The sequence below is a fragment of the Haliotis asinina genome, chromosome 1 (assembly GCF_037392515.1).
Source record: "Haliotis asinina isolate JCU_RB_2024 chromosome 1, JCU_Hal_asi_v2, whole genome shotgun sequence".
NCBI classification, from domain to species: Eukaryota; Metazoa; Mollusca; class Gastropoda; order Lepetellida; family Haliotidae; genus Haliotis; species Haliotis asinina.
The window spans coordinates 77,236,699-77,263,658 of NC_090280.1; the positions used below are offsets into that span (position 1 = coordinate 77,236,699).

Below are 26,960 nucleotides of genomic sequence, written 5' to 3' on the forward strand. Positions count from 1 at the left end.
GATCTCTTTTGAGACGTGTTACTGGTGAGTTGAACCTATATGTAAGCATCATCAACTGTTCAGCTGAATGTATGAAGTGAAGGGTATCACAACTATTTTTTGTAACCACCTGTACGTTCTCAAGTTCTAATCGGGGTACTCGTTTGCTCGTTGGGCTGAAGATCCGGGTTTGATTCCCCACATAGGTACAACGTGTGAAGCTCATTTCTGGTATCACACGTCGTGATATTGCGGGAATAATGCTAAAAGTGGCGTAAAACCATACTCACTTGCTGCGTTGTTTACTTTATATGTATGTTGTTTAAAAGGCAATCAGCAATAAATGAAGCTGCAATGGGCGGTGTAAAAATCTAGTCTGGACCAGACTGTCCAGACATGAGCAGCATGAGCATCGATCTACGCAACTGAGATAGGAGGACACGTGTCCAGTAAGCCAGCGAACCTGACCACCCGATACCCTAAGTCTGGTACGGGTTGCCAACTCTACTCCGGACCTCCGCGGGTCTAACATGTTTGACCGGTATCGGGTTTATGTTAGAAGCAGTGTTGTGGAGTGCAGTCTTCACCCACGATCTGTGTCAGGTGAGATAAGGAACGATGAGTCAGCCGGTGCGTTGGTACTATAACACAGACGGTTTTTCTCAACCAAAAACCGGGAATACAGTCTCGAGGAAACAGAACGTCACCCTGTGATACTTGTCTACGGGAACAGTGATGTTTGTCCAGTTGTTATGCACAGTTTGGGTCGTCGTCAACCTTTGCGATGGAGTTGGTGCAGCAGGAAGTCCACGACATATTGTCTTCATCGTGGCGGATGATCTAGGTATGAGAAGATTTCGAAACTATATGTCTCTTCAAACTGGTAGGTCGTGGCTGTGATTAATTACAAGTGTTGCACTGTCCCACATTTCGTTATATAAACTTAACATTTGTATAGCGCCTGCTCCAACGATCCGGTATAAAGGACTATTCAGAGAATTTTATGATTGTCATTTGTCATAACGCCTTAATATATACTGGGTCGTACTATGGTTGGACGTCTGGCAAAGAGGTAATAAATTGAACCAGTCACACCATTATTTCGCTACAGAAATGTGATCGTGTAAACGCTGGACATCCTCTGACAAGGTGTTGGGATGTCTTATTAAATTATAGAATTCATCATATAATCGACGTTTCATATTTGCATTTTGCACATTGACGGTTTCGGGGATTTTGGTTTAAGGTCAACAATGAAACTAACGAAAATATTGGAATGGTGAGCAACCCAATCCTCAATTCCTCTTTGTATTTGCACAATAAATATAGCCATGACGATTTCAAAAATACGTGCGTTTTCAGGATGGAACGACGTGGGTTTTCACAACCCCGATATGATCACCCCCAACATTGATAAATTGGCAGGAAAAGGCGTGATACTGGATCAATCCTATGTCCAACCAGTAGGAAGTCCGTAAGTAGAACACAGCTTAACGTTGGATCATTACTATGTCCAACCAGTAGGAAGTCGGTAAGTAGAACACAGCCGAATGCTAGATCATAACCATGTCCAACCAGTAGGAAGTCCGTAAGTAGAACACAGCTTAATGCTGGATCATAACTATGTCCAACCAGAAGGAAGTCCGTAAGTAGAACACAGCTTAATGCTGGATCATAACTATGTCCAACCAGTAGGAAGTCCGTAAGTAGAACACAGCTAAATGCTGGATCATAACTATGTCCAACCAGAAGGAAGTCCGTAAGTAGAACACAGCTGAATGCTGGATCATAACTATGTCCAATCAGTAGGAAGTCCGTAAGTAGAACACAGCTTAATGCTGGACCATAACCACGTCCAACCAGTAGGAAATCCGTAAGTAGAACACAGCTTAATGCTGCATCATCACCATGTCCAACCAAAAGGAAGTCCGTAAGTAGAACACAGGTTAATGCTGGATCATAACCATGTCCAACCAGTAGGAAGTCCGTAAGTAGAACACAGCTTAATGCTGGATCATCACCATGTCCAACCATTAGGAAGTCCGTAAGTAGAACACAGCTGAATGCTGGATCATAACTATGTCCAATCAGTAGGAAGTCCGTAAGTAGAACACAGCTTAATGCTGGACCATAACCACGTCCAACCAGTAGGAAATCCGTAAGTAGAACACAGCTTAATGCTGCATCATCACCATGTCCAACCAGTAGGAAGTCCGTAAGTAGAACACAGCTAAATGCTGGATCATAACCATGTCCAACCAGTAGGAAGTCCGTAAGTAGAACACAGCTTAATGCTGGATCATCACCATGTCGAACCAGTAGGAAGTCCGTAAGTAGAACACAGCTTAATGCTGCATCATCACCATGTCCAACCAGTAGGAAGTCCGTAAGTAGAACACAGCTAAATGCTGGATCATAACTATGTCCAACCAGAAGGAAGTCCGTAAGTAGAACACAGCTTAATGCTGGATCATAACTATGTCCAACCAGTAGGAAGTCCGTAAGTAGAACACAGCTTAATGCTGGATCATCACCATGTCCAGCCAGTAGGAAGTCCGTAAGTAGAACACAGCTAAATGCTGGATCACAACTATGTCCAACCAGAAGGAAGTCCGTAAGTAGAACACAGCTAAATGCTGGATCATAACTATGTCCAACCAGTGGGAAGTCCGTAAGTAGAACACAGCTTAATGCTGGATCATCACCATGTCCAACCAGTAGGAAGTCCGTAAGTAGAACACAGCTAAATGCTGGATCATAACTATGTCCAACCAGAAGGAAGTCCGTAAGTAGAACACAGCTTAATGCTGGATCATAACTATGTCCAATCAGTAGGATGTCCGTAAGTAGAACACAGCTTAATGCTGGACCATAACCACGTCCAACCAGTAGGAAGTCCGTAAGTAGAACACAGCTTAATGCTGCATCATCACCATGTCCAACCAGTAGGAAGTCCGTAAGTAGAACACAGCTTAATGCTGGATCATCACCATGTCCAACCAGTAGGAAGTCCGTAAGTAGAACACAGCTTAATGCTGGATCATAATTATGTCCAACCAGTAGGAAGTCCGTAAGTAGAACACAGCTAAATGCTGGATCATAATTATGTCCAACCAGTAGGAAGTCCGTAAGTAGAACACAGCTTAATGCTGGATCATCACCATGTCCAACCAGTAGGAAGTCCGTAAGTAGAACACAGCTTAATGTTGCATCATCACCATGTCCAACCAGTAGGAAGTCCGTAAGTAGAACACAGCTTAATGCTGGATCATCACCATGTCCAACCAGTAGGAAGTCCGTAAGTAGAACACAGCTTAATGCTGGATCACAACTATGTCCAACCAGAAGGAAGTCCGTAAGTAGAACACAGCTGAATGCTGGATCATAACTATGTCCAACCAGTAGGAAGTCCGTAAGTAGAACACAGCTAAATGCTGGATCACAACTATGTCCAACCAGAAGGAAGTCCGTAAGTAGAACACAGCTTAATGCTGGATCATAACTATGTCCAACCAGTAGGAAGTCCGTAAGTAGAACACAGCTAAATGCTGGATCATAACCATGTCCAACCAGAAGGAAGTCCGTAAGTAGAACACAGCTTAATGCTGGATCATAACTATGTCCAATCAGTAGGATGTCCGTAAGTAGAACACAGCTTAATGCTGGACCATAACCACGTCCAACCAGTAGGAAGTCCGTAAGTAGAACACAGCTTAATGCTGCATCATCACCATGTCCAACCAGTAGGAAGTCCGTAAGTAGAACACAGCTTAATGCTGGATCATCACCATGTCCAACCAGTAGGAAGTCCGTAAGTAGAACACAGCTTAATGTTGCATCATCACCATGTCCAACCAGTAGGAAGTCCGTAAGTAGAACACAGCTTAATGCTGGATCATCACCATGTCCAACCAGTAGGAAGTCCGTAAGTAGAACACAGCTTAATGCTGGATCACAACTATGTCCAACCAGAAGGAAGTCCGTAAGTAGAACACAGCTGAATGCTGGATCATAACTATGTCCAACCAGTAGGAAGTCCGTAAGTAGAACACAGCTAAATGCTGGATCACAACTATGTCCAACCAGAAGGAAGTCCGTAAGTAGAACACAGCTTAATGCTGGATCATAACTATGTCCAACCAGTAGGAAGTCCGTAAGTAGAACACAGCTAAATGCTGGATCATAACTATGTCCAACCAGAAGGAAGTCCGTAAGTAGAACACAGCTTAATGCTGGATCATAACTATGTCCAATCAGTAGGATGTCCGTAAGTAGAACACAGCTTAATGCTGGACCATAACCACGTCCAACCAGTAGGAAGTCCGTAAGTAGAACACAGCTTAATGCTGCATCATCACCATGTCCAACCAGTAGGAAGTCCGTAAGTAGAACACAGCTTAATGCTGGATCATCACCATGTCCAACCAGTAGGAAGTCCGTAAGTAGAACACAGCTTAATGCTGGATCATAATTATGTCCAACCAGTAGGAAGTCCGTAAGTAGAACACAGCTAAATGCTGGATCATAATTATGTCCAACCAGTAGGAAGTCCGTAAGTAGAACACAGCTTAATGCTGGATCATCACCATGTCCAACCAGTAGGAAGTCCGTAAGTAGAACACAGCTTAATGCTGCATCATCACCATGTCCAACCAGTAGGAAGTCCGTAAGTAGAACACAGCTTAATGCTGGATCATCACCATGTCCAACCAGTAGGAAGTCCGTAAGTAGAACACAGCTTAATGCTGGACCATAACCACGTCCAACCAGTAGGAAGTCCGTAAGTAGAACACAGCTTAATGCTGCATCATCACCATGTCCAACCAGTAGGAAGTCCGTAAGTAGAACACAGCTTAATGCTGGATCATCACCATGTCCAACCAGTAGGAAGTCCGTAAGTAGAACACAGCTTAATGCTGGACCAAAACCACGTCCAACCAGTAGGAAGTCCGTAAGTAGAACACAGCTTAATGCTGCATCATCACCATGTCCAACCAGTAGGAAGTCCGTAAGTAGAACACAGCTTAATGCTGGATCATAACCATGTCCAACCAGAAGGAAGTCTGTAAGTAGAACACAGCTTAATGCTGGACCATAACCATGTCCAACCAGTAGGAAGTCCGTAAGTAGAACACAGCTAAATGCTGGATCATAATTATGTCCAACCTGTAGGAAGTCCGTAAGTAGAACACAGCTAAATGCTGGATCATAATTATGTCCAACCAGTAGGAAGTCCGTAAGTAGAACACAGCTTAATGCTGGATCATAACCATGTCCAACCAGTAGGAAGTCTGCAAGTAGAACACAGCTTAATGCTGGATCATCACCATGTCCAACCAAAAGGAAGTCCGTAAGTAGAACACAGATTAATGCTGGATCATCACCATGTCCAACCAGTAGGAAGTCCGTAAGTAGAACACAGCTAAATGCTGGATCATAACTATGTCCAACCAGAAGGAAGTCCGTAAGTAGAACACAGCTTAATGCTGGATCATAACCATGTCCAACCAAAAGGAAGTCCGTAAGTAGAACACAGCTTAATGCTGGATCATCACCATGTCCAACCAGTAGGAAGGCTGTAAGTAGAACACAGCTGAATGCTGGATCATCACCATGTCCAACCAAAAGGAAGTCCGTAAGTAGAGCAGAGCTTAATGCTCGATCATAACCATGTCCAACCAGAAGGAGGTCCGTAAGTAGAACACAGCTTAATGCTGGATCATCACCATGTCCAACCAGAAGGAAGTCTGTAAGTAGAACACAGCTAAATGCTGGATCATAATTATGTCCAACCAGTAGGAAGTCCGTAAGTAGAACACAGCTAAATGCTGGATCATAACCATGTCCAATCAGTAGGAAGGCTGTAAGTAGAACACAGCTTAATGCTGCATCATCACCATGTCCAACCAGTAGGAAGGCTGTAAGTAGAACACAGCTTAATGCTGCATCATCACCATGTCCAACCAAAAGAAAGTCCGTAAGTAGAGCAGAGCTTAATGCTCGATCATAACCGTGTCCAACCAGAAGGAGGTCCGTAAGTAGAACACAGCTTAATGCTGGATCATCACCATGTCCAACCAGAAGGAAGTCTGTAAGTAGAACACAGCTTAATGCTGGATCATAATTATGTCCAACCAGTAGGAAGTCCGTAAGTAGAACACAGCTTAATGCTGGACCATAACCACGTCCAACCAGTAGGAAGTCCGTAAGTAGAACACAGCTAAATGCTGGATCATAACTATGTCCAACCAGTAGGAAGTCCGTAAGTAGAACACAGCTTAATGCTGGATCATAACCATGTCCAATCAGTAGGAAGGCTGTAGGTAGAACACAGCTTAATCCTGCATCATCACCATGTCCAACCAGTACGAAGGCTGTAAGTAGAACACAGCTTAATGCTGCATCATCACCATGTCCAACCAAAAGAAAGTCCGTAAGTAGAACACAGCTAAATGCTGGATCATCACCATGTCCAACCAAAAGGAAGTCCGTAAGTAGAACACAGCTTAATGCTGGATCATCACCATGTCCAACCAGTAGGAAGTCCGTAAGTAGAACACAGCTAAATGCTGGATCATAACTATGTCCAATCAGTAGGACGTCCGTAAGTAGAACACAGCTTAATGCTGGATCATCACCATGTCCAACCAAAAGGAAGTCCGTAAGTAGAACACAGCTTAATGCTGGACCATAACCACGTCCAACCAGTAGGAAGTCCGTAAGTAGAACACAGCTGAATGCTGCATCATCACCATGTCCAACCAGTAGGAAGTCCGTAAGTAGAACACAGCTTAATGCTGGATCATCACCATGTCCAACCAGAAGGAAGTCTGTAAGTAGAACACAGCTTAATGCTGGACCGTAACCATGTCCAACCAGTAGGAAGTCCGTAAGTAGAACACAGCTAAATGCTGGTTCATAACTATATCCAACCAGTAGGAAGTCCGTAAGTAGAACACAGCTAAATGCTGGATCATAATTATTTCCAACCAGTAGGAAGTCCGTAAGTAGAACACAGCTTAATGCTGGATCATAACCATGTCCAACCAGTAGGAAGTCTGCAAGTAGAACACAGCTTAATGCTGGATCATCACCATGTACAACCAAAAGGAAGTCCGTAAGTAGAACACAGCTTAATGCTGGATCATCACCATGTCCAACCAGTAGGAAGTCCGTAAGTAGAACACAGCTAAATGCTGGATCATAACTATGTCCAATCAGTAGGAAGTCCGTAAGTAGAACACAGCTTAATGCTGGATCATAACCATGTCCAACCAAAAGGAAGTCCGTAAGCAGAACACAGCTTAATGCTGCATCATCACCATGTCCAACCAGTAGGAAGGCTGTAAGTAGAACACAGCTGAATGCTGGATCATCACCATGTCCAACCAAAAGGAAGTCCGTAAGTAGAACACAGCTAAATGCTGGATCATCACCATGTCCAACCAGGAAGAAGTCTGTAAGTAGAACACAGCTTAATGCTGGATCATCACCATGTCCAACCAGTAAGAAGTCTGTAAGTAGAACACAGCTAAATGCTGGATCATAATTATGTCCAACCAGTAGGAAGTCCGTAAGTAGAACACAGCTTAATGCTGGATCATAACCATGTCCAACGAGAAAGGAAGTCCGTAAGTAGAACACAGCTGAATGCTGGATCATAACTATGTCCAACCAGTAGGAAGTCTGTAAGCAGAACACAGCTTAATGCTGGATCATAACTATGTCCAACCAGAAGGAAGTCGGTAAGTAGAACAGAGACTAATGCTGGATCATCACCATGTCCAACCAGAAGGAAGTCTGTAAGTAGAACACAGCTAAATGCTGGATCATAATTATGTCCAACCAGTAGGAAGTCCGTAAGTAGAACACAGCTAAATGCTGGACCATAACCACGTCCAACCAGTAGGAAGTCCGTAAGTAGAACACAGCTAAATGCTGGATCATAATTATGTCCAACCAGTAGGAAGTCCGTAAGTAGAACACAGCTTAATGCTGGATCATAACCATGTCCAATCAGTAGGAAGGCTGTAAGTAGAACACAGCTTAATGCTGCATCATCACCATGTCCAACCAGTAGGAAGGCTGTAAGTAGAACACAGGTTGATGCTGCATCATCACCATGTCCAACCAAAAGAAAGTCCGTAAGTAGAACACAGCTTAATGCTGGATCATCACCATGTCCAACCAAAAGGAAGTCCGTAAGTAGAACACAGCTTAATGCTGGATCATCACCATGTCCAACCAGTAGGAAGTCCGTAAGTAGAACACAGCTAAATGCTGGATCATAACTATGTCCAATCAGTAGGACGTCCGTAAGTAGAACACAGCTTAATGCTGGATCATCACAATGTCCAACCAAAAGGAAGTCCGTAAGTAGAACACAGCTTAATGCTGCATCATCACCATGTCCAACCAGTAGGAAGGCTGTAAGTAGAACACAGCTGAATGCTGGATCATCACCATGTCCAACCAAAAGGAAGTCCGTAAGTAGAGCAGAGCTTAATGCTCGATCATAATTATGTCCTACCAGAAGGAGGTCCGTAAGTAGAACACAGCTTAATGCTGGATCATCACCATGTCCAACCAAGAGAAAGTCCGTAAGTAGAACACAACTTTATGCTGGATCATCACCATGTCCAACCAAAAGGAAGTCCGTAAGTAGAACACAGCTGAATGCTGGATCATCACCATGTCCAACCAGAAGGAAGTCTGTAAGTAGAACACAGCTAAATGCTGGATCATTATTATGTCCAACCAAAAGGAAGTCCGTAAGTAGAACACAGCTTAATGCTGGACCATAACCACGTCCAACCAGTAGGAAGTCCGTAAGTAGAACACAGCTAAATGCTGGATCATAATTATGTCCAACCAGTAGGAAGTCCGTAAGTAGAACACAGCTTAATGCTGGATCATAACCATGTCCAATCAGTAGGAAGGCTGTAAGTAGAACACAGCTTAATCCTGCATCATCACCATGTCCAACCAGTAGGAAGGCTGTAAGTAGAACACAGCTTAATGCTGCATCATCACCATGTCCAACCAAAAGAAAGTCCGTAAGTAGAACACAGCTTAATGCTGGATCATCACCATGTCCAACCAGTAGGAAGTCCGTAAGTAGAACACAGCTAAATGCTGGATCATAACTATGTCCAATCAGTAGGAAGTCCGTAAGTAGAACACAGCTTAATGCTGGATCATCACCATGTCCAACCAGTAGGAAGTCCGTAAGTAGAACACAGCTAAATGCTGCATCATCACCATGTCCAACCAGTAGGAAGGCTGTAAGTAGAACACAGCTGAATGCTGGATCATCACCATGTCCAACCAAAAGGAAGTCCGTAAGTAGAGCAGAGCTTAATGCTCGATCATAACCATGTCCTACCAGAAGGAGGTCCGTAAGTAGAACACAGCTTAATGCTGGATCATCACCATGTCCAACCAAAAGAAAGTCCGTAAGTAGAACACAACTTTATGCTGGATCATCACCATGTCCAACCAGAAGGAAGTCCGTAAGTAGAACACAGCTAAATGCTGGATCATCACCATGTCCAACCAGTAAGAAGTCTGTAAGTAGAACACAGCTTAATGCTGGATCATCACCATGTCCAACCAGTAAGAAGTCTGTAAGTAGAACACAGCTTAATGCTGGATCATAATTATGTCCACCCAGTAGGAAGTCCGTAAGTAGAACACAGCTTAATGCTGGATCATAACCATGTCCAACGAGAAAGGAAGTCCGTAAGTAGAACACAGCTGAATGCTGGATCATAACTATGTCCAACCAGTAGGAAGTCTGTAAGCAGAACACAGCTTAATGCTGGATCATAACTATGTCCAACCAGAAGGAAGTCGGTAAGTAGAACAGAGATTAATGCTGGATCATCACCATGTCCAACCAGAAGGAAGTCTGTAAGTAGAACACAGCTTAATGCTGGATCATAATTATGTCCAACCAGTAGGAAGTCCGTAAGTAGAACACAGCTTAATGCTGGACCATAACCACGTCCAACCAGTAGGAAGTCCGTAAGTAGAACACAGCTAAATGCTGGATCATAATTATGTCCAACCAGTAGGAAGTCCGTAAGTAGAACACAGCTTAATGCTGGATCATAACCATGTCCAATCAGTAGGAAGGCTGTGAGTAGAACACAGCTTAATGCTGCATCATCACCATGTCCAACCAGAAGGAAGTCCGTAAGTAGAACACAGATTAATGCTGCATCATCACCATGTCCAACCAAAAGAAAGTCCGTAAGTAGAACACAGCTTAATGCTGGATCATCACCATGTCCAACCAAAAGGAAGTCCGTAAGTAGAACACAGCTTAATGCTGGATCATCACCATGTCCAACCAGTAGGAAGTCCGGAGGTAGAACACAGCTAAATGCTGGATCATAACTATGTCCAATCAGTAGGACGTCCGTAAGTAGAACACAGCTTAATGCTGGATCATAACCATGTCCAACCAAAAGGAAGTCCGTAAGTAGAACACAGCTTAATGCTGCATCATCACCATGTCCAACCAGTAGGAAGGCTGTAAGTAGAACACAGCTGAATGCTGGATCATCACCATGTCCAACCAAAAGGAAGTCCGTAAGTAGAGCAGAGCTTAATGCTCGATCATAACCATGTCCAACCAGAAGGAGGTCCGTAAGTAGAACACAGCTTAATGCTGGATCATCACCATGTCCAACCAAAAGAAAGTCCGTAAGTAGAACACAACTTCATGCTGGATCATCACCATGTCCAACCAAAAGGAAGTCCGTAAGTAGAACACAGCTTAATGCTGGATCATAACCATGTCCAACGAGAAAGGAAGTCCGTAAGTAGAACACAGCTTAATGCTGGATCATAACTATGTCCAACCAGTAGGAAGTCTGTAAGCAGAACACAGCTTAATGCTGGATCATAACTATGTCCAACCAGAAGGAAGTCGGTAAGTAGAACACAGATTAATGCTGGATCATCACCATGTCCAACCAGAAGGAAGTCCGTAAGTAGAACACAGCTTAATGCTGGATCATAACCATGTCCAACCAGTAGGAAGTCCGTAAGTAGAACACAGCTAAATGCTGGATCATCACCATGTCCAACCAGTAAGAAGTCTGTAAGTAGAACACAGCTTAATGCTGGATCATCACCATGTCCAACCAGTAAGAAGTCTGTAAGTAGAACACAGCTAAATGATGGATCATAATTATGTCCAACCAGTAGGAAGTCCGTAAGTAGAACACAGCTTAATGCTGGATCATAACCATGTCCAACGAGAAAGGAAGTCCGTAAGTAGAACACAGCTGAATGCTGGATCATAACTATGTCCAACCAGTAGGAAGTCTGTAAGCAGAACACAGCTTAATGCTGGATCATAACTATGTCCAACCAGAAGGAAGTCCGTAAGTAGAACACAGATTAATGCTGGATCATCACCATGTCCAACCAGAAGGAAGTCCGTAAGTAGAACACAGCTTAATGCTGGATCATAACTATGCCCAACCAGTATGAAGTCCGTAAGTAGAACACAGCTAAATGCTGGATCATAATTAAGTCCAATCAGTAGGAAGTCTGTAAGTAGAACACAACTTAATGCTGGATCATCACCATGTCCAACCAGAAGGAAGTCCGCAAGTAGAACACAGCTTAATGCTGGATCATAACTATGTCCAACCAGTAGGAGGTCCGTAAATAGAACACAGCTAAATGCTGGATCACAGTTAAGTTCAATCAGTAGGAAGTCCGTAAGTAGAACACAGCTTTATGCTGGATCATAACTATATCCAGCCAGTAGGAGGTCCGTAAGTAGAACACAGCTTAATGCTGGATCATAACTATGTCCAACCAGTAGGAAGTCCGTAAGTAGAACACAGCTGAATGCTGGATCATCACCATGTCCAACCAAAAGGAAGTCCGTAAGTAGAACACAGCTTAATGCTGGATCATCACCATGTCCAACCAGTAGGAAGTCTGTAAGTAGAACACAGCTGAATGCTGGATCATCACCATGTCCAACCAAAAGGAAGTCCGTAAGTAGAGCACAGCTTAATGCTGGATCATCACCATGTCCAACCAGAAGGAGGTCCGTAAGTAGAACACAGCTTAATGCTGGATCATCACAATGTCCAACCAGTAGGAAGTCTGTAAGTAGAACACAGCTGAATGCTGGATCATAACCATGTCCAACGAGAAAGGAAGTCCGTAAGTAGAACACAGCTAAATGCTGGATCATAACTATGTCCAACCAGTAGGAAGTCTGTAAGCAGAACACAGCTTAATGCTGGATCATAACTATGTCCAACCAGAAGGAAGTCGGTAAGTAGAACACAGATTAATGCTGGATCATCACCATGTCCAACCAGAAGGAAGTCCGTAAGTAGAACACAGCTTAATGCTGGATCATAACTATGTCCAACCAGTAGGAAGTCCGTAAGTAGAACACAGCTACATGCTGGATCATCACCATGTCCAACCAGTAAGAAGTCTGTAAGTAGAACACAGCTTAATGCTGGATCATCACCATGTCCAACCAGTAAGAAGTCTGTAAGTAGAACACAGCTAAATGCTGGATCATAATTATGTCCAACCAGTAGGAAGTCCGTAAGTAGAACACAGCTTAATGCTGGATCATAACCATGTCCAACGAGAAAGGAAGTCCGTAAGTAGAACACAGCTTAATGCTGGATCATAACTATGCCCAACCAGTAGGAAGTCCGTAAGTAGAACACAGCTAAATGCTGGATCATAACTATGTCCAACCAGAAGGAAGTCCGTAAGTAGAACACAGATTAATGCTGGATCATCACCATGTCCAACCAGAAGGAAGTCCGTAAGTAGAACACAGCTTAATGCTGGATCATAACTATGCCCAACCAGTAGGAAGTCCGTAAGTAGAACACAGCTAAATGCTGGATCATAATTAAGTCCAATCAGTAGGAAGTCTGTAAGTAGAACACAACTTAATGCTGGATCATCACCATGTCCAACCAGAAGGAAGTCCGCAAGTAGAACACAGCTTAATGCTGGATCATAACTATGTCCAACCAGTAGGAGGTCCGTAAATAGAACACAGCTAAATGCTGGATCACAGTTAAGTTCAATCAGTAGGAAGTCCGTAAGTAGAACACAGCTTAATGCTGGATCATAACTATATCCAGCCAGTAGGAGGTCCGTAAGTAGAACACAGCTGAATGCTGGATCATAACTATGTCCAACCAGAAGGAAGTCGGTAAGTAGAACACAGATTAATGCTGGATCATCACCATGTCCAACCAGAAGGAAGTCCGTAAGTAGAACACAGCTTAATGCTGGATCATAACTATGTCCAACCAGTAGGAAGTCCGTAAGTAGAACACAGCTAAATGCTGGATCATCACCATGTCCAACCAGTAAGAAGTCTGTAAGTAGAACACAGCTTAATGCTGGATCATCAACATGTCCAACCAGTAAGAAGTCTGTAAGTAGAACACAGCTAAATGCTGGATCATAATTATGTCCAACCAGTAGGAAGTCCGTAAGTAGAACACAGCTTAATGCTGGATCATAACCATGTCCAACGAGAAAGGAAGTCCGTAAGTAGAACACAGCTGAATGCTGGATCATAACTATGTCCAACCAGTAGGAAGTCTGTAAGCAGAACACAGCTTAATGCTGGATCATAACTATGTCCAACCAGAAGGAAGTCCGTAAGTAGAACACAGATTAATGCTGGATCATCACCATGTCCAACCAGAAGGAAGTCCGTAAGTAGAACACAGCTTAATGCTGGATCATAACTATGCCCAACCAGTAGGAAGTCCGTAAGTAGAACACAGCTAAATGCTGGATCATAATTAAGTCCAATCAGTAGGAAGTCTGTAAGTTGAACACAACTTAATGCTGGATCATCACCATGTCCAACCAGTAGGAAGTCCGCAAGTAGAACACAGCTTAATGCTGGATCATAACTATGTCCAACCAGTAGGAGGTCCGTAAATAGAACACAGCTAAATGCTGGATCACAGTTAAGTTCAATCAGTAGGAAGTCCGTAAGTAGAACACAGCTTAATGCTGGATCATAACTATATCCAGCCAGTAGGAGGTCCGTAAGTAGAACACAGCTTAATGCTGGATCATAACTATGTCCAACCAGTAGGAAGTCCGTAAGTAGAACACAGCTGAATGCTTGATCATCACCATGTCCAACCAAAAGGAAGTCCGTAAGTAGAACACAGCTTAATGCTGCATCATCACCATGTCCAACCAGTAGGAAGGCTGTAAGTAGAACACAGCTTAATGCTGGATCATCACCATGTCCAACCAAAAGGAAGTCCGTAAGTAGAGCACAGCTTAATGCTGGATCATCACCATGTCCAACCAGAAGGAGGTCCGTAAGTAGAACACAGCTTAATGCTGGATCATCACCATGTCCAACCAGAAGGAAGTCTGTAAGTAGAACACAGCTTGATGCTGGATCATAACTATGTCCAACCAGTAGGAAGTCTGTAAGCAGAACACAGATTAATGCTGGATCATCACTATGTCCAACCAGAAGGAAGTCGGTAAGTGGAACACAGATTAATGCTGGATCATCACCATGTCGAACCAGAAGGAAGTCCGTAAGTAGAACACAGCTTAATGCTGGATCATAACTATGTCCAACCAGTAGGAGGTCCGTAAGTAGAACACAGCTAAATGCTGGATCATAATTAAGTCCAATCAGTAGGAAGTCCGTAAGTAGAACACAGCTAAATGCTGGATCATAACTATATCCAGCCAGTAGGAGGTCCGTAAGTAGAACACAGCTTAATGCTGGATCATAACTATGTCCAACCAGTAGGAGGTCCGTAAGTAGAACACAGCTAAATGCTGGATCATAACTATGTCCAACCAGTAGGAAGTCCGTAAGTAGAACACAGCTAAATGCTGGATCATAACTATGTCCAACCAGAAGGAGGTCCGTAAGTAGAACACAGCTAAATGCTGGATCATAACTATGGCCAACCAGAAGGAAGTCTGTAAGTAGCAGGCGATCGGGTAATTTAGTGGTGAATGCGTTGATTTGTCACGCCGAAGACCTGGGTCCGAATCCCCACATGGGTACCATCTGTGAAGCCCATTTCTGGTATCCCCAGCCGTGATGTTGCTTGAATATTGCTAAGAGCGACGTAAAACCAAACTAAGCCGTAAGTAGCAGAAAGTTTAATTCTGGATCATGTACCTATGTTCAACCAGTGTGAAGTCCGTAAGTAACAGAATTTCTAATACTGGATCATGTACCTATGTCCAAGCAGTACGGGGACCCTTAGTAGCAGAATTTCTAATACTTGTGAATCACTTGTGTGTGCAGTCGGGCTGCAGTTCGTAAGATGAAGATAGTATTTTCTGAGATCTATTCCGTAAGCCTCTAGTCTAATGATGGGTTATTTCCAACAGGACGAGAAGTGCCTTCATGTCTGGTTACTATCCATTCAAGACAGGATTACAGGTGAGTTGTGAAAATATCAGAGTTATAGGCAGTTACAAGAACTGATTTTAAAGCAATTATCACATGACAGACAAGTGGTTGATAGCATGAACAAAGAGATGGGGATACGGCAACACACCAGTTCCTTTGCGTAACCACATTGTCTTTGACAGCAGCAACTCATGCTGAGGACATATTCCCTAAAGGACTCCTCGGTCTAAATACGATCTCTATCTATCATTGGGGGCGGTGGGGTAGCCTAGTGGTCAAAGTCATCGCTCGGCATGTCGAAAACAAAGGGTCTATTCCGCACATGGGTGCAATGTGTAGAGGTCATTTCTTGCCACGATATTGCTTGAATATTACTTAGAGCGGCGTACTCAGTCACTGTAGTTGTCATCCGGAAGCCCTCAAGAACTGTCTCAGTAAATGGAAAGCATAAATTGAATGATCTCCTGAAACTATGAAATCAAACTGCTACCACCGTTCTGACAGCGGACGAATAATGTTCGTTGAATAAAAATGGAAACTGAAAAATGCATATTTCGGGACTTATTTTCCAGCATGAAGATATAGCGATTCACAATCCCGTGTGTCTACCCCTGAACATCACCATCCTGCCACAGAAACTGAAGGAGCTTGGTTATGCTACACACATGATAGGAAAGTATGTTTACTTGTATTTATTTCAGCAATGTGGCAATAGTTAGTGTGAGGGCATATGTGTGAACATACATCGCAGCGAAATGATCGCGTGGGACACAAGAAATAATTAATAAGATACAAAACATTAGATACTTGTGGAGAAGAATCAACCCCGGCGTGAGGAGAGTCTACATTACCCACAGGGCCATCCTAAAGGTTCTAATAAAGTAGTAGTAGTAGTAGTAGTAGTAGTAGTAGTAGTAGTAGTAGTAGTAGTAGTGGCAGTGGTTGTAGTAGGTAGAAGTAGTAGCAGCAGTAGCAGTAGTAGTAGCAGCAGCAGTAGCAGCAGTTGTAGTAGCACTAGTAGCAGTAGTAGGATAAGCGTTCAGTTGTAAGTGATTACATAATCTGATCCAGATGGCACCTGGGGTTCTGCAATTGGAACTGCACCCCGACGTACCGAGGCTTTGACAGCTTCTTCGGCTTCTACAACGACAAGGCAGACTACTACACCCACGTCGCTGCTAGCTATCTGGACTACCGGAACAACACCAGTCCCGTAAAGACCGACAACGGAACTTACTCAACGGTAACGTATCTGTCGCTTATTTCATTTTCCAACTTTCGAGATTTCACCGGACTATAAATTGGATGCAGAACCTGACACCCGATCCTGTTAGTCGCCTCTTACAAAAGCATGGGTTGCAGAAATTCAGTTATAACCAGGATTTTTGACTGTGACTAGGAATGAAAGTAAGCACAGGATCATGAACAATATTTGAATAGGGGATTGTAGGGGAGTGGGGAATATGATACTGTATTGTCTTAGTCAGTTTTGTATATACTGGAGCTGGAGAAATTTAGCATGTCCAGGGGAACATCCTGGATATGAACCGTGTTCAGTAAAACTCACTAAACATAGGGGCGGTGGGCTAGTCTAGTGATGAAAGTGTTCGCTCATCACGCCGAATACCCTTGTTCGATTCCCCACATGGATACAGTGTGTGAAGCCCATTTCTGGTGTTCCCTTCTGTGATATTGCTAGAAAATGGATAAAAATGGCTTAAAAGCGGTTCAGAACAAGCAGCCAGGGGGATTTTTTTATCGGACAACAAATACAAGAACAAGGAATTACTAAAAACATGAGACTGTTTTAAATTTTTTTGCCTGCATACCTTTTTAACCTTTTATACATCAACTTCAGCAAAACTGTTCAAGTATTTCTGTTTCAGTATCGGTTTGCTAATGAAGCCATCAACATCATCGAGCGTCACGACAAGACTCGGCCGCTGTTTCTGTACCTGCCGTTTCAAGCCGTTCACTCCCCTATGCAGGTACGACTTCCTCTTAGTAATAACCGATATTCACTCTTTTCTTGTAACCGATATTCACTCTTTTCACAAGAAATTATATTCGTAAAAATGTATACTTACAAATTTTCTTTAAGGTTCCCCAAAAGTATGAAGCAATGTATTCGAACGTGAAGATAGAAGGTCGTCGCAAATATTGTGGTATGTAGAAATTACTCAGTTTAAGATGATGTCCATCAATTAGCAAACATCACTGTTGGATTATGCTTACAAAAACACTATATTTTGATTCTTTTGAAAATATATCCCGTGATCGTCTGAACCACCCCTGGTGACCACGTGAGCACCTCTTGTAGCCACCGAAGGCTACGAAAGCATCGGACAGTCTCCTCCTCATACAGACAATCAATTCTGTGTCAGAACTCTCTGTCATGTTTCATGAAGTGTCTGCGATAGTTTCTGGAAATTCTCAATAGGATCTCTTTCTCGAACTTAGCGTCCAAAATAGTTTCCCGAAACTGTTCCTCGGGGTTAAAAATCGGGGTTCCACGCGGATCCTGGCAATGTTTCGTTTGCGATGTTCTGCAAATGGACGATCCAATGCACGAGACCGGTTATGTCTAGCATTGACGTCCATGGATATCGGATGACTAGGAAGAGGATGTTTTTCAAAGGCCAGGACTTCCTGGTGACCACGGAGTTCTTACCTCGCAGTCATAAGGAACACAATCACACACCTTCACCGAGTCACCACCAAAAGGTTCAGCAACATGGATCATTCCCCTGGAACATCTCTCGCTACGATGTCCCAACACGCAATAAAAGCAGTTGGTAGCGTATAAAAATTCCAGCGCCACTTCTTCAAGTTTCTCGAAGCCTGTAGTATGCCTGCCTATGCTTATCTGTGGAGAAGCGACGTCTGGTCGGACGATGTTCCCGTATCCCAGCAGCTGGCAGGGTTCTTTTGACTCCAATCCTCCAATGCGGGCACAGTTGATACAGAATAAGGACTCGGTCATCACGATCATTGGTCCTCCAGGCTTTGGGCGATCTTTTACTTGAGAATAAAGAATGGCTATAAATGTGTTTCATTGACTTCACGAGTTGTGACTGACGAGGCTCATGGTGAAACAGATTTAGCAGCTAATAATGTCATGATTTGAATTCTTTCAACTTGAATTATCAAAATCAGTAAGTGTCACCAAGGTTTTCATTTACGAGGGCGTCCCAAAAGTAGTCGGTCTCACCTAGAAAATTATACAAATGCAGTCATTTGTATGTTCTTATTTTACCATATGCTATCTGTCAACCTGTCAAAACAGATCTTTGGCATGTTTGCGACAGGCAGAAGTCCTCTAGAACCAACAGTTTATAGATATTTAAGTGCATAAACATGCAATTTATGCAGTTTGAAGCTACAATTGCTTGTTAATGTGACTCCCCAAATAAAGTATGTTTGCTGAAAGAGCTTGTTTTGGAGGCAGTACCCAACCCCTTTTAGATGACGTAATCATAACTTAGGTTTTCATAATGTTTTCACTTGTTCATGCATGATGCCAAGGGTTTAATCTAAATACTGAGTAGTCACGTAAGTGTCAGCAGTCAATATAATGTACACAGTGCCAGCTTGAATATCTGGACATCTTTGTCGAAGCAGAGCCATCAAAATATAAATCAATCAGTCCAAGTCTTTGAATGTTGATCACGACAGATAGTCATCCAAAACTATAGCGAACATATTTTATATACCATTATCCAAGAGGTAAAAAATGACATATCGTTTTTCACCTTCTGCAATTTTTAAAAGACATACTGTGCCCAAATGTATTGTTATAAGTAAACCACAATACCCACATATCTGATATTTTGGATATTGCTTTGCTAATGATTCCTTCAAAATAAAAATGGAAGCTTTTCCTACACTGGACATCAGGAATACTTTAGTAACGCCCGTTGTACAGGTATATGCTCTCGATACATTCATTTTTCTCCATGCATCTAGGAATGGTCTCAGCACTTGACGACGCAGTTGGTAACATAACAAACGCCTTGACAAGCAACGGATTAATGAACGACACCTTGATTCTGTTTACTGCAGTTGTAAGTATTATTGCACACCATCTCCCCAAATAAACATTAAGACATTCTGAGACTTGCCAATCACCACAGTTTGTGCAACGACATCTGGTTTTGTTTGTATTGTTATCCCTAGTCGAATGAAAATCCGTGCCATTCAACGTTAGTGTCTTAGCTGAATATTACATTTGGTCAATGCTGATCAGAGAAACTTCCGATAGGTTTGGTGCCATTATACATTGTGCCTAAAACACATCTCATAACACTTCTTTCAGAACGGTGGCTGGGTCACCGAAAATGGCAACAATTACCCGTTGCGAGGTGGCAAGGTGACTGTGTATGAAGGGGGAACGAGAGCAGCAGCTTTCATGCATGGATCTGGTCTACAGAAACCAGGAACTGTCTACGACGGGTGAGGAATTCCTGCCTGCCAGGCAATACTAGAAACAACAGCAGCAATGATAAAACATAGAGGATACTTGTGTTGGGAATTGGTTCAAGTCTCAAAAATTGATGACTGGTTCATTACAACAGATCAGTCATCAAAAATTAACTCATGGGCGAAAGAAAGTGAACACTTTTTATTGTGAATGTTTGGAAACGTTGTTAAAATTAGTAAAATCCTTTTAGGCCGAAACGGTTCGCCCACACACTGACTAATCATGCGCGCAAGTTTACGCAAGTCGCCCAGAATATCCAAGTTCTTTCATGGCCAGCACACTCACCAGACTTAAACCCCATAGTGCACTTGTTTGATCACCTGAATCGCCAGGTGAGGCGACGACTCACGACGTACAAGAACTTGCAGACGCTCTCGGAACGAGTGGAATACGATTCCGAATGACGTCATAGGTCGATATGGATGAGACGAGTCTGGGTGTGTATTGCTGCTAGAGGTGGTCACACTCGTTACTAAGGATTTGTTTGCATGCCCATACACCGTCTAACCGTCTGTCCATTCCAGGACACCTGCTCTTTATCAGTGAGTGTGTGAGTGAGTTTAGTTTTACGCCGCACTCAGCAATATTCCAGCTACATGACGACTGCCTGTAAATAATCGAGTCTGGACCAGACAATCCAGTGATCGACAACATGAACATCGATCTGTACAATTGGGAACCGATGACAAGTCAGAGAGTCTGACCATCCGATCCCGTTAATCGCCTCTTACGACAAGCTGAGTCACATTTACAGCAAGCATGGGTTGCTGAATTCCTATTCTACCCCAGACCTACGTTCTTCATCTCTGATGCGTTTCTCATAGACACTGTTGGTGCATTGTCCCAAATGCTGGCTTCATTAAATGTACTATAACTTAAAAACATTATATACTTTGTTTTGATTTTATCGATCATTTGTAAGGGTGTTCACTTTCTTTTGCCCACTAGTTTAATTTACATTCTCGTGTCCATTACCTAAATTTCATTTTTCTTTTTAAAATATGTATTCGTTTAGCAAGCAACCAATGCATTCATTTACTTAGTTTATTATGTGCCTATCGATGTTGACTCGGTATATAGTGAGTGAGTGAGTTAAAATTTATCGTCACATCGGCAATGTTTCAGCCATATCGTGACGAGAACGATTAATTACAAAAATACATATTGATTAATGGCACTTTGTAAAAACCTGTCAACGAAGGGCGGTAGAACTAACTAGAACATCACAGAGAGGCATGTAAAACTAGTATCTCGATGTAAAAGATTCAGTATATAACGCACGCCTACCTAACTATGGGTATCTTTTATAATGTTTACCGAGTTGTCGTACACACGCTTGAATTCAGTAGCTACAGTTTAAGTGAGATTGTGGGGTAGTAATTATCCCGACCACGTTATTTATCCCGACCACGTTAACGTTTACTATCAGTCGGATTAGGATGTAGACTGATCAGTAGCGAAGTTACCTCTCACGTTTCCATTCAGCGTTTTAGTAATTTTGAGTGAGTGAGTGAGTTTAGTTTTACGCCGCACTCAGCAATATTCCAGCTATATGGCAGTGGCCTATAAATAATCGAGTATGGACCAGACAATCCAGTGATCAACAACATGAGCATCGATCTGCGATGGGGAACCGATGACATATGCCAGCCAAGTCAGCGAGCCTGACCACCCGATCCCGTTAGTCGCCTCTTACGAGAGGCCTAGTCGCCTTTTATGGCAAGCATGGGTTGCTGAAGGCCTGTTCTACCCCGGGACCTTCACGGGCTTTAGTAATTTTGAAGTATAATATACTTTACTATTCTAGCGAAAGCTATGCCTATTGCACCTATTATAACTAATGCAATGACAATCTAACGTCTCAAATGTTCACCAACGGCTGGAGAAGTGAAGCACAATGTTGCGTATTGGATACTTCCAACCATTGACACCAATTATCCTTATCATCGAATTATTCCGTTAGGAACGTATTGTTTCCCGTTTCCCGGTTGTATTATAGTTTCTAGTATATTCCATTAGATAATATTGTGTGTAACTACTGCATACAAATTATATATCTAATTATGAATCAAATGAACTTAATGGAAGTGCCAGTTTAATGACAGAAGCAATCAAGTTTACAACATACTATTATCCGGTTTAAATGCAACCACATATATCCCCAACCGTGTGCGTGTGTGTGTGTGTGTGTGTGTGTGTGTGTGTGTGTGTGTGTGTGTGCGTGTGTGTGTGTGTGCGTGTGTGCGTGTGTGCGTGTGTTTTAACACCCTCGAAATTCAACATTCCCCCGGATCAACTAACGAGTCAATAAATGCAACTGCGTTGGTAACAGAAGATACTAAACGACTTTCCGTGCAATGCTATTTTTATTATACAAGTTAATGATTTGGTATCAAACGAGCGAGAGCGTGTTTGATACTAAATCTTTCACGAGGTAAATATAAGTGGTATTTCGCGGAAGCAGCTTTAGTATTCTGATTATTACTCTCCAACATAAACTGACAGTCACTGCGGCAAAATTGCCCATATGCGAGGACTCTCAGCTTTCCGCGAGTCAAGAAGGTCTAGCAGCATTAGCATTGTGACGTCATGTGTCTAGCGTTATTGCACTAGTATAATACTGCCATAAAAATATTACACTGCAACATCTTCCACGTGCCAGTAATAAATACTACTCCTCCCGTGATACTATTTTTTGGCAGTAGAAATTAGCCAGAAAGGTTGCAAGAATTAATTGCTTGTTTACGATATGATCCTTCGTTTGCAGAAACTTGGAACTGTTTTTAACACGTTCGAAATAACTGAAACTCAGAGGAGCAAAAATATGTCCCACATGGGACTTTGCTAAATCCGCGTGCTTTTTGGAAGTCAAAGACAAAAAAAGCCTTAAAAGTCTATTTGAAAGAAGATGTTCAGTGGTGTCTAGGAACACAAAAGGTCACCAGAATGTACTGAACTTCGTGGCAGTTCTTTATTGTATACTGTATTGTCCCTTGCTGTTTTCCATGGTGATGTTGAAAGTGTTGAAGGACGTCTCTGAACAACGTCGTGGTATCGTTACAGGATGATTCACGCCGTGGACTGGCTGCCCACGCTGACAGCAGCTGCCGGAGGGACCCCAGGTACAGTAGGGCGTGGCCATTGAGGTGTGGAAATACATTCCTCAAGGTGTGCTCTCTCCCCAAAACAGAACGCATTGGTGATATCTAAAATGTCAAATATTTTTCGAAATTGGTGTTGGATTGTTATGATGAACATTTACGTTCGAAAGTGCCATCTTGCATGTTTATGTCATGGAAAAAAAGTCGACCAATGTGCACGTGCAATTCTGAGGAATCGTGAGCAGGTACTTTGCCTGTTTTTCTTTTATCCGGTCATTGGCAATTTTTGGCTACATGAAACAGTAACGTTATGCCTCGTCTCACTGCTGTAAATCGAAACATTGTCATTGGACGACTGGAGGCTTGGGAGTCTCAGCCTGCCTTAGTGTTCAACCACAGCACCATCTTATGTACCGATATCAACAAACCAATTCTCAGAGTGGTTCTGATCACTGACCGCTAGAGGGAGTTGTTCCTGTAGGATAATACCAGCCACACACTGCACATGCCACGATTCATCTTCAGAACTATATCCTAATAATGTGTCCATGGTCTTCCAAATCTCCTCAACCCTATGGACCATCTGTGGCAAGACCATTCGCAACTACTCTTGTCATTTCGGCAAGCCGGATGGCGTCTCGTACACTTCTCGTGGCCATGCTTACGACTGGGTCTTGTCTAAGCGCAAACGGGCATGGCGATGAAAATAGTCTAGTACCATTATCAAGAAAAGGTAACTCTGAACTTCCAAACATGGCTCTAAGTATATCCTAAGTCTCGTAGGCAAAACTGCAATACGGCCGTTCTCTTTGCAAATATGTTTCGCTTTTGAAAGTTGTTCATCCTTTGAAATGCGTTTTACTTCGCGCGATTGGATTGGTTTGCCACGATTCTTGGGTCCATACGAGAGGGGTACGAGTCTTCTTGTAGGTCACGGAAAGAGACGAGTAGTTACGAATGTGGCATGACCTGGGCCTGCGCATACGTGAAGCTCAGTCGGTGCTCCAGTCCTTAGATCAGTAGTAACTCTCGCAGTCCTTACCAGTGGAATGGTCCTGGATTCCATAAGGTCGAATTCAAAGACTTCTTCAGTCCACGCCGAGACGGCGAAGAGCAGTTTTAGGGGCTCGTGGTTGCCACAAGAGATCTTAAAGACAACATTCTACTGAAAGCAATAAAATTGCCTTGTTATCAGATTACATGCATCAGTATAACTTTTCATGGTCGTCTTTGAATGATTCAACAATCTTTGCCATCACTCGCACCGCCTATTGAGATGTACATACGTGTGTACGTGTTATGTCCTATGGATGGATGAATGGATCATAATCGGAACCAAGCTCGTCCCTAATATTTACCAAAAAGGGCAAATCATATAGTTATCTCCCATTCAATTTGCGTACAGTTCAGAAACTGTAGTAATCCATATGGTGACCCTAGAGGGAAAACACGAAAAGTAATATGTCAAACCTTTATTTCTTGTCATTTGTAGTGACAGACCGCGACGGCATCAACCTGTGGCCGAGTCTCAGTACATCCTCCCCCTCACCCCGCAATGAATTCGTCTACAACTACGACTCACACCCCTCCCCTTTAGAAGGGCACGCGGCCATCAGGTATGGTTAATGCTGCATTTGGATGAGTCATGATCTAAAGTGTGTAAGATGAGACGAAAGAACATGGCAAATTGAACACTAAAAATCGACAATACGGGAATAGAATTAGTGTCATCAGGACCTTATTGCATACACATATTATAGAATCTTTGTGATCACATGAGTCCAATCACACGACACCTTCGTTATGCTGGGACCGGTTGGGATATTGTTTTAGGGCGACCTGGACCAGAAGTAAGGTCTATTTGCGTCGATTTGGACACTGATGTAAGAGTACAGTCCCCTTAATAAAGGTTGCGGTTGGATATTTGCAGGGTGGGTGACTACAAACTGATCGATGGCTATCCTGGGTTCTACAATGACTGGTACAAGCCGGACCATGTCACGTCGAACATAAACATCAATGACATAAGGTATTGGACCACAAAGTATCAGCTGTTCAACTTGAAAGGTAATAGTGAGCTGTGATGAGAATATTTCTTTCTGTCTGTGGCTGGCTCTGCTTTCTCCAATTAAGTTCTCTCATTCTCTCTCTGTCTCTGTCGCTGCGTCTCTCATATTCCCTGTCTTTCTATCACTGTCACCAGATAGAACTGGTCTTGCCGTCGGACGAAATCAGGTGGTCAGGTTCGATGTTTAACGCATGGGTGACACTTGGGTGATAGTATCTCAGTTGCCTAGATCAATGATGACGTTGTCAGTCACATGATTGTCTGGAACAGGCCAGACTATTTACCGCAGTTGGAATATTGAATAAACAAACAACATTTCCTGTCTCATTCTCATTCCCTGATTCTCTGCGTTTCCCTCATTCTCTCTGTGTGTCCGTTCCTATCCCATTCTGTCTGTTCCTCTTATTTATTTCTTTTCCTTTCTCTCTATTTGTAAGTGCGTCAGTGATTCCATGTGGGCAAGCAGATAGTTGTCCAAAGTCGTCAATGTAGCAAGATACTTCGTTGGCATGTGTCATTTTGATTGATATTCACAGATGACCCCAACGAACGTCACGATATCTCCACATCCCAGCCGGATATGGTGAAGAAGTTTGCTACCAGACTGGCATGGTATGAGAAGCAGGCAGTGTCTCCTAACTTTCCTGAGCTTCCCGACCCCAAGAGCAACCCTCAGCTGTACGACAATGTCTGGTCTCCTGGCTGGTGCTGAGAGCTTCCTGTTAGAACACACTGAAATAAAGTCATTATTTGGATTGCGGTTGCGGTGTTTTTCTTTTTATAATTTCCACAACACGGCAGCAGTCTGTAAATAATCCAGCATGGACCAGACAATCCAGTGATCAACAACATAAGCATCAATATGGGGTACGATGACATGTGTCAACAAAGTCAGCGAGTCTGACCACTCGATCTTGTTACTCGCCTCTTACGACAAACATAGGTGATTGAAGACAAATTGGTTTTCCAGTTTTCTGGAACACAAAATTCGTTTCTGCCTAGTTTGCCAAGTTTCTGAATAGATGAGACCAAGTTTGCGCTTAGTTTGCCTAGCTTTTGCCTAGTATTCTATATAGACAATCGTGCTAATGCAGAGATATAGCAGAAAAAAAACCCACAAGAAAAACCTTTGCTTTCGAAAAGACAACTTTTGCAAGAGTGAAAGAGCTTCGCAAGGTGCGTGGACATAATTATCTCTGTACAAGAAATGAAACAACGGTTTGGAATAGATTCCAATCGACTAAGCAAAATATGGAATACAGAAGCAGATATGCCAAGAGTCCATTTCCTTCTCCCCGCTCCAAATGGGACCTTGTTTTACAGCACAACCATGGTGTCCGCCACAGAACCATCAAATTTACCCTCTTGTCCACCCACAAGATACCTCTACCACGGATGTATTGCGTGGGGCAGCGTCGTCAACGTGGCCCACCGTCTAGGACTTATACGACCACTTTGGCACGACCGAGGCTCGTGTGGAGCCAAACATGATGATGTTGTTGCCTCATGCACGTTGTATACAACGGAGGAAATCTGCTTCGTTTTCCATTCGAGGAATTCGACAAGCAGATCTGTGGAGGAAAAACCACACGAAAGGCCCAATAGACCGACCAGCTTGTATACTAGGCACTTTGAAAAGATGCAGCAAAACTGTTTGCAAATCATAGCAGAATGCGCATCGTTTGGTATGCTGGTGGCATTCTATTCTGTATTCCTGGTGGAACTACCTGTTTCTAGCTGTACACTATAGACACCACTCTATAAGCATGCTGTCTGCTTTCAGCAGGGTTTCTACCCAACCAAGTTTTTCTATTTCCTTCTCTAGCAAGTATTCGTAGGTTGGTATTTCTGTGCCTGCAATTGGGTTGCCATCTTCCCTCAGATGCAATACAATTCTCACTT

At 43.0% G+C, this 26,960-nt stretch overlaps 1 protein-coding gene across 1 annotated transcript; it reads left to right on the forward strand.

The window, feature by feature from the left end:
• Positions 1-568: 568 nt before the first annotated feature.
• Positions 569-25,813, forward strand: LOC137297594 (arylsulfatase B-like). Its single transcript, XM_067829447.1, has 13 exons — positions 569-823; positions 1,342-1,453; positions 15,388-15,439; positions 15,982-16,085; positions 16,481-16,652; positions 17,296-17,397; positions 17,511-17,574; positions 19,376-19,473; positions 19,725-19,861; positions 22,953-23,011; positions 24,483-24,606; positions 24,921-25,057; positions 25,595-25,813. The coding sequence occupies exons 1-13, from the start codon at positions 715-717 to the stop codon at positions 25,768-25,770; spliced, it is 1,446 nt and encodes a 481-aa protein (XP_067685548.1). The 5' UTR covers positions 569-714; the 3' UTR covers positions 25,771-25,813.
• The last annotated feature ends 1,147 nt before the right edge of the window (positions 25,814-26,960 follow it).

Bases quoted from the DNA above. Each gene is read 5' to 3' on its own strand.
- LOC137297594 (XM_067829447.1), top strand. From the start codon at position 715: ATGTTTGTCCAGTTGTTATGCACAGTTTGGGTCGTCGTCAACCTTTGC. The intron at 824-1,341 runs GTATGAGAAGAT...GTGCGTTTTCAG, and splicing joins CATCGTGGCGGATGATCTAG to GATGGAACGACGTGGGTTTT. The intron at 16,653-17,295 runs GTAACGTATCTG...TTTCTGTTTCAG, and splicing joins ACAACGGAACTTACTCAACG to TATCGGTTTGCTAATGAAGC.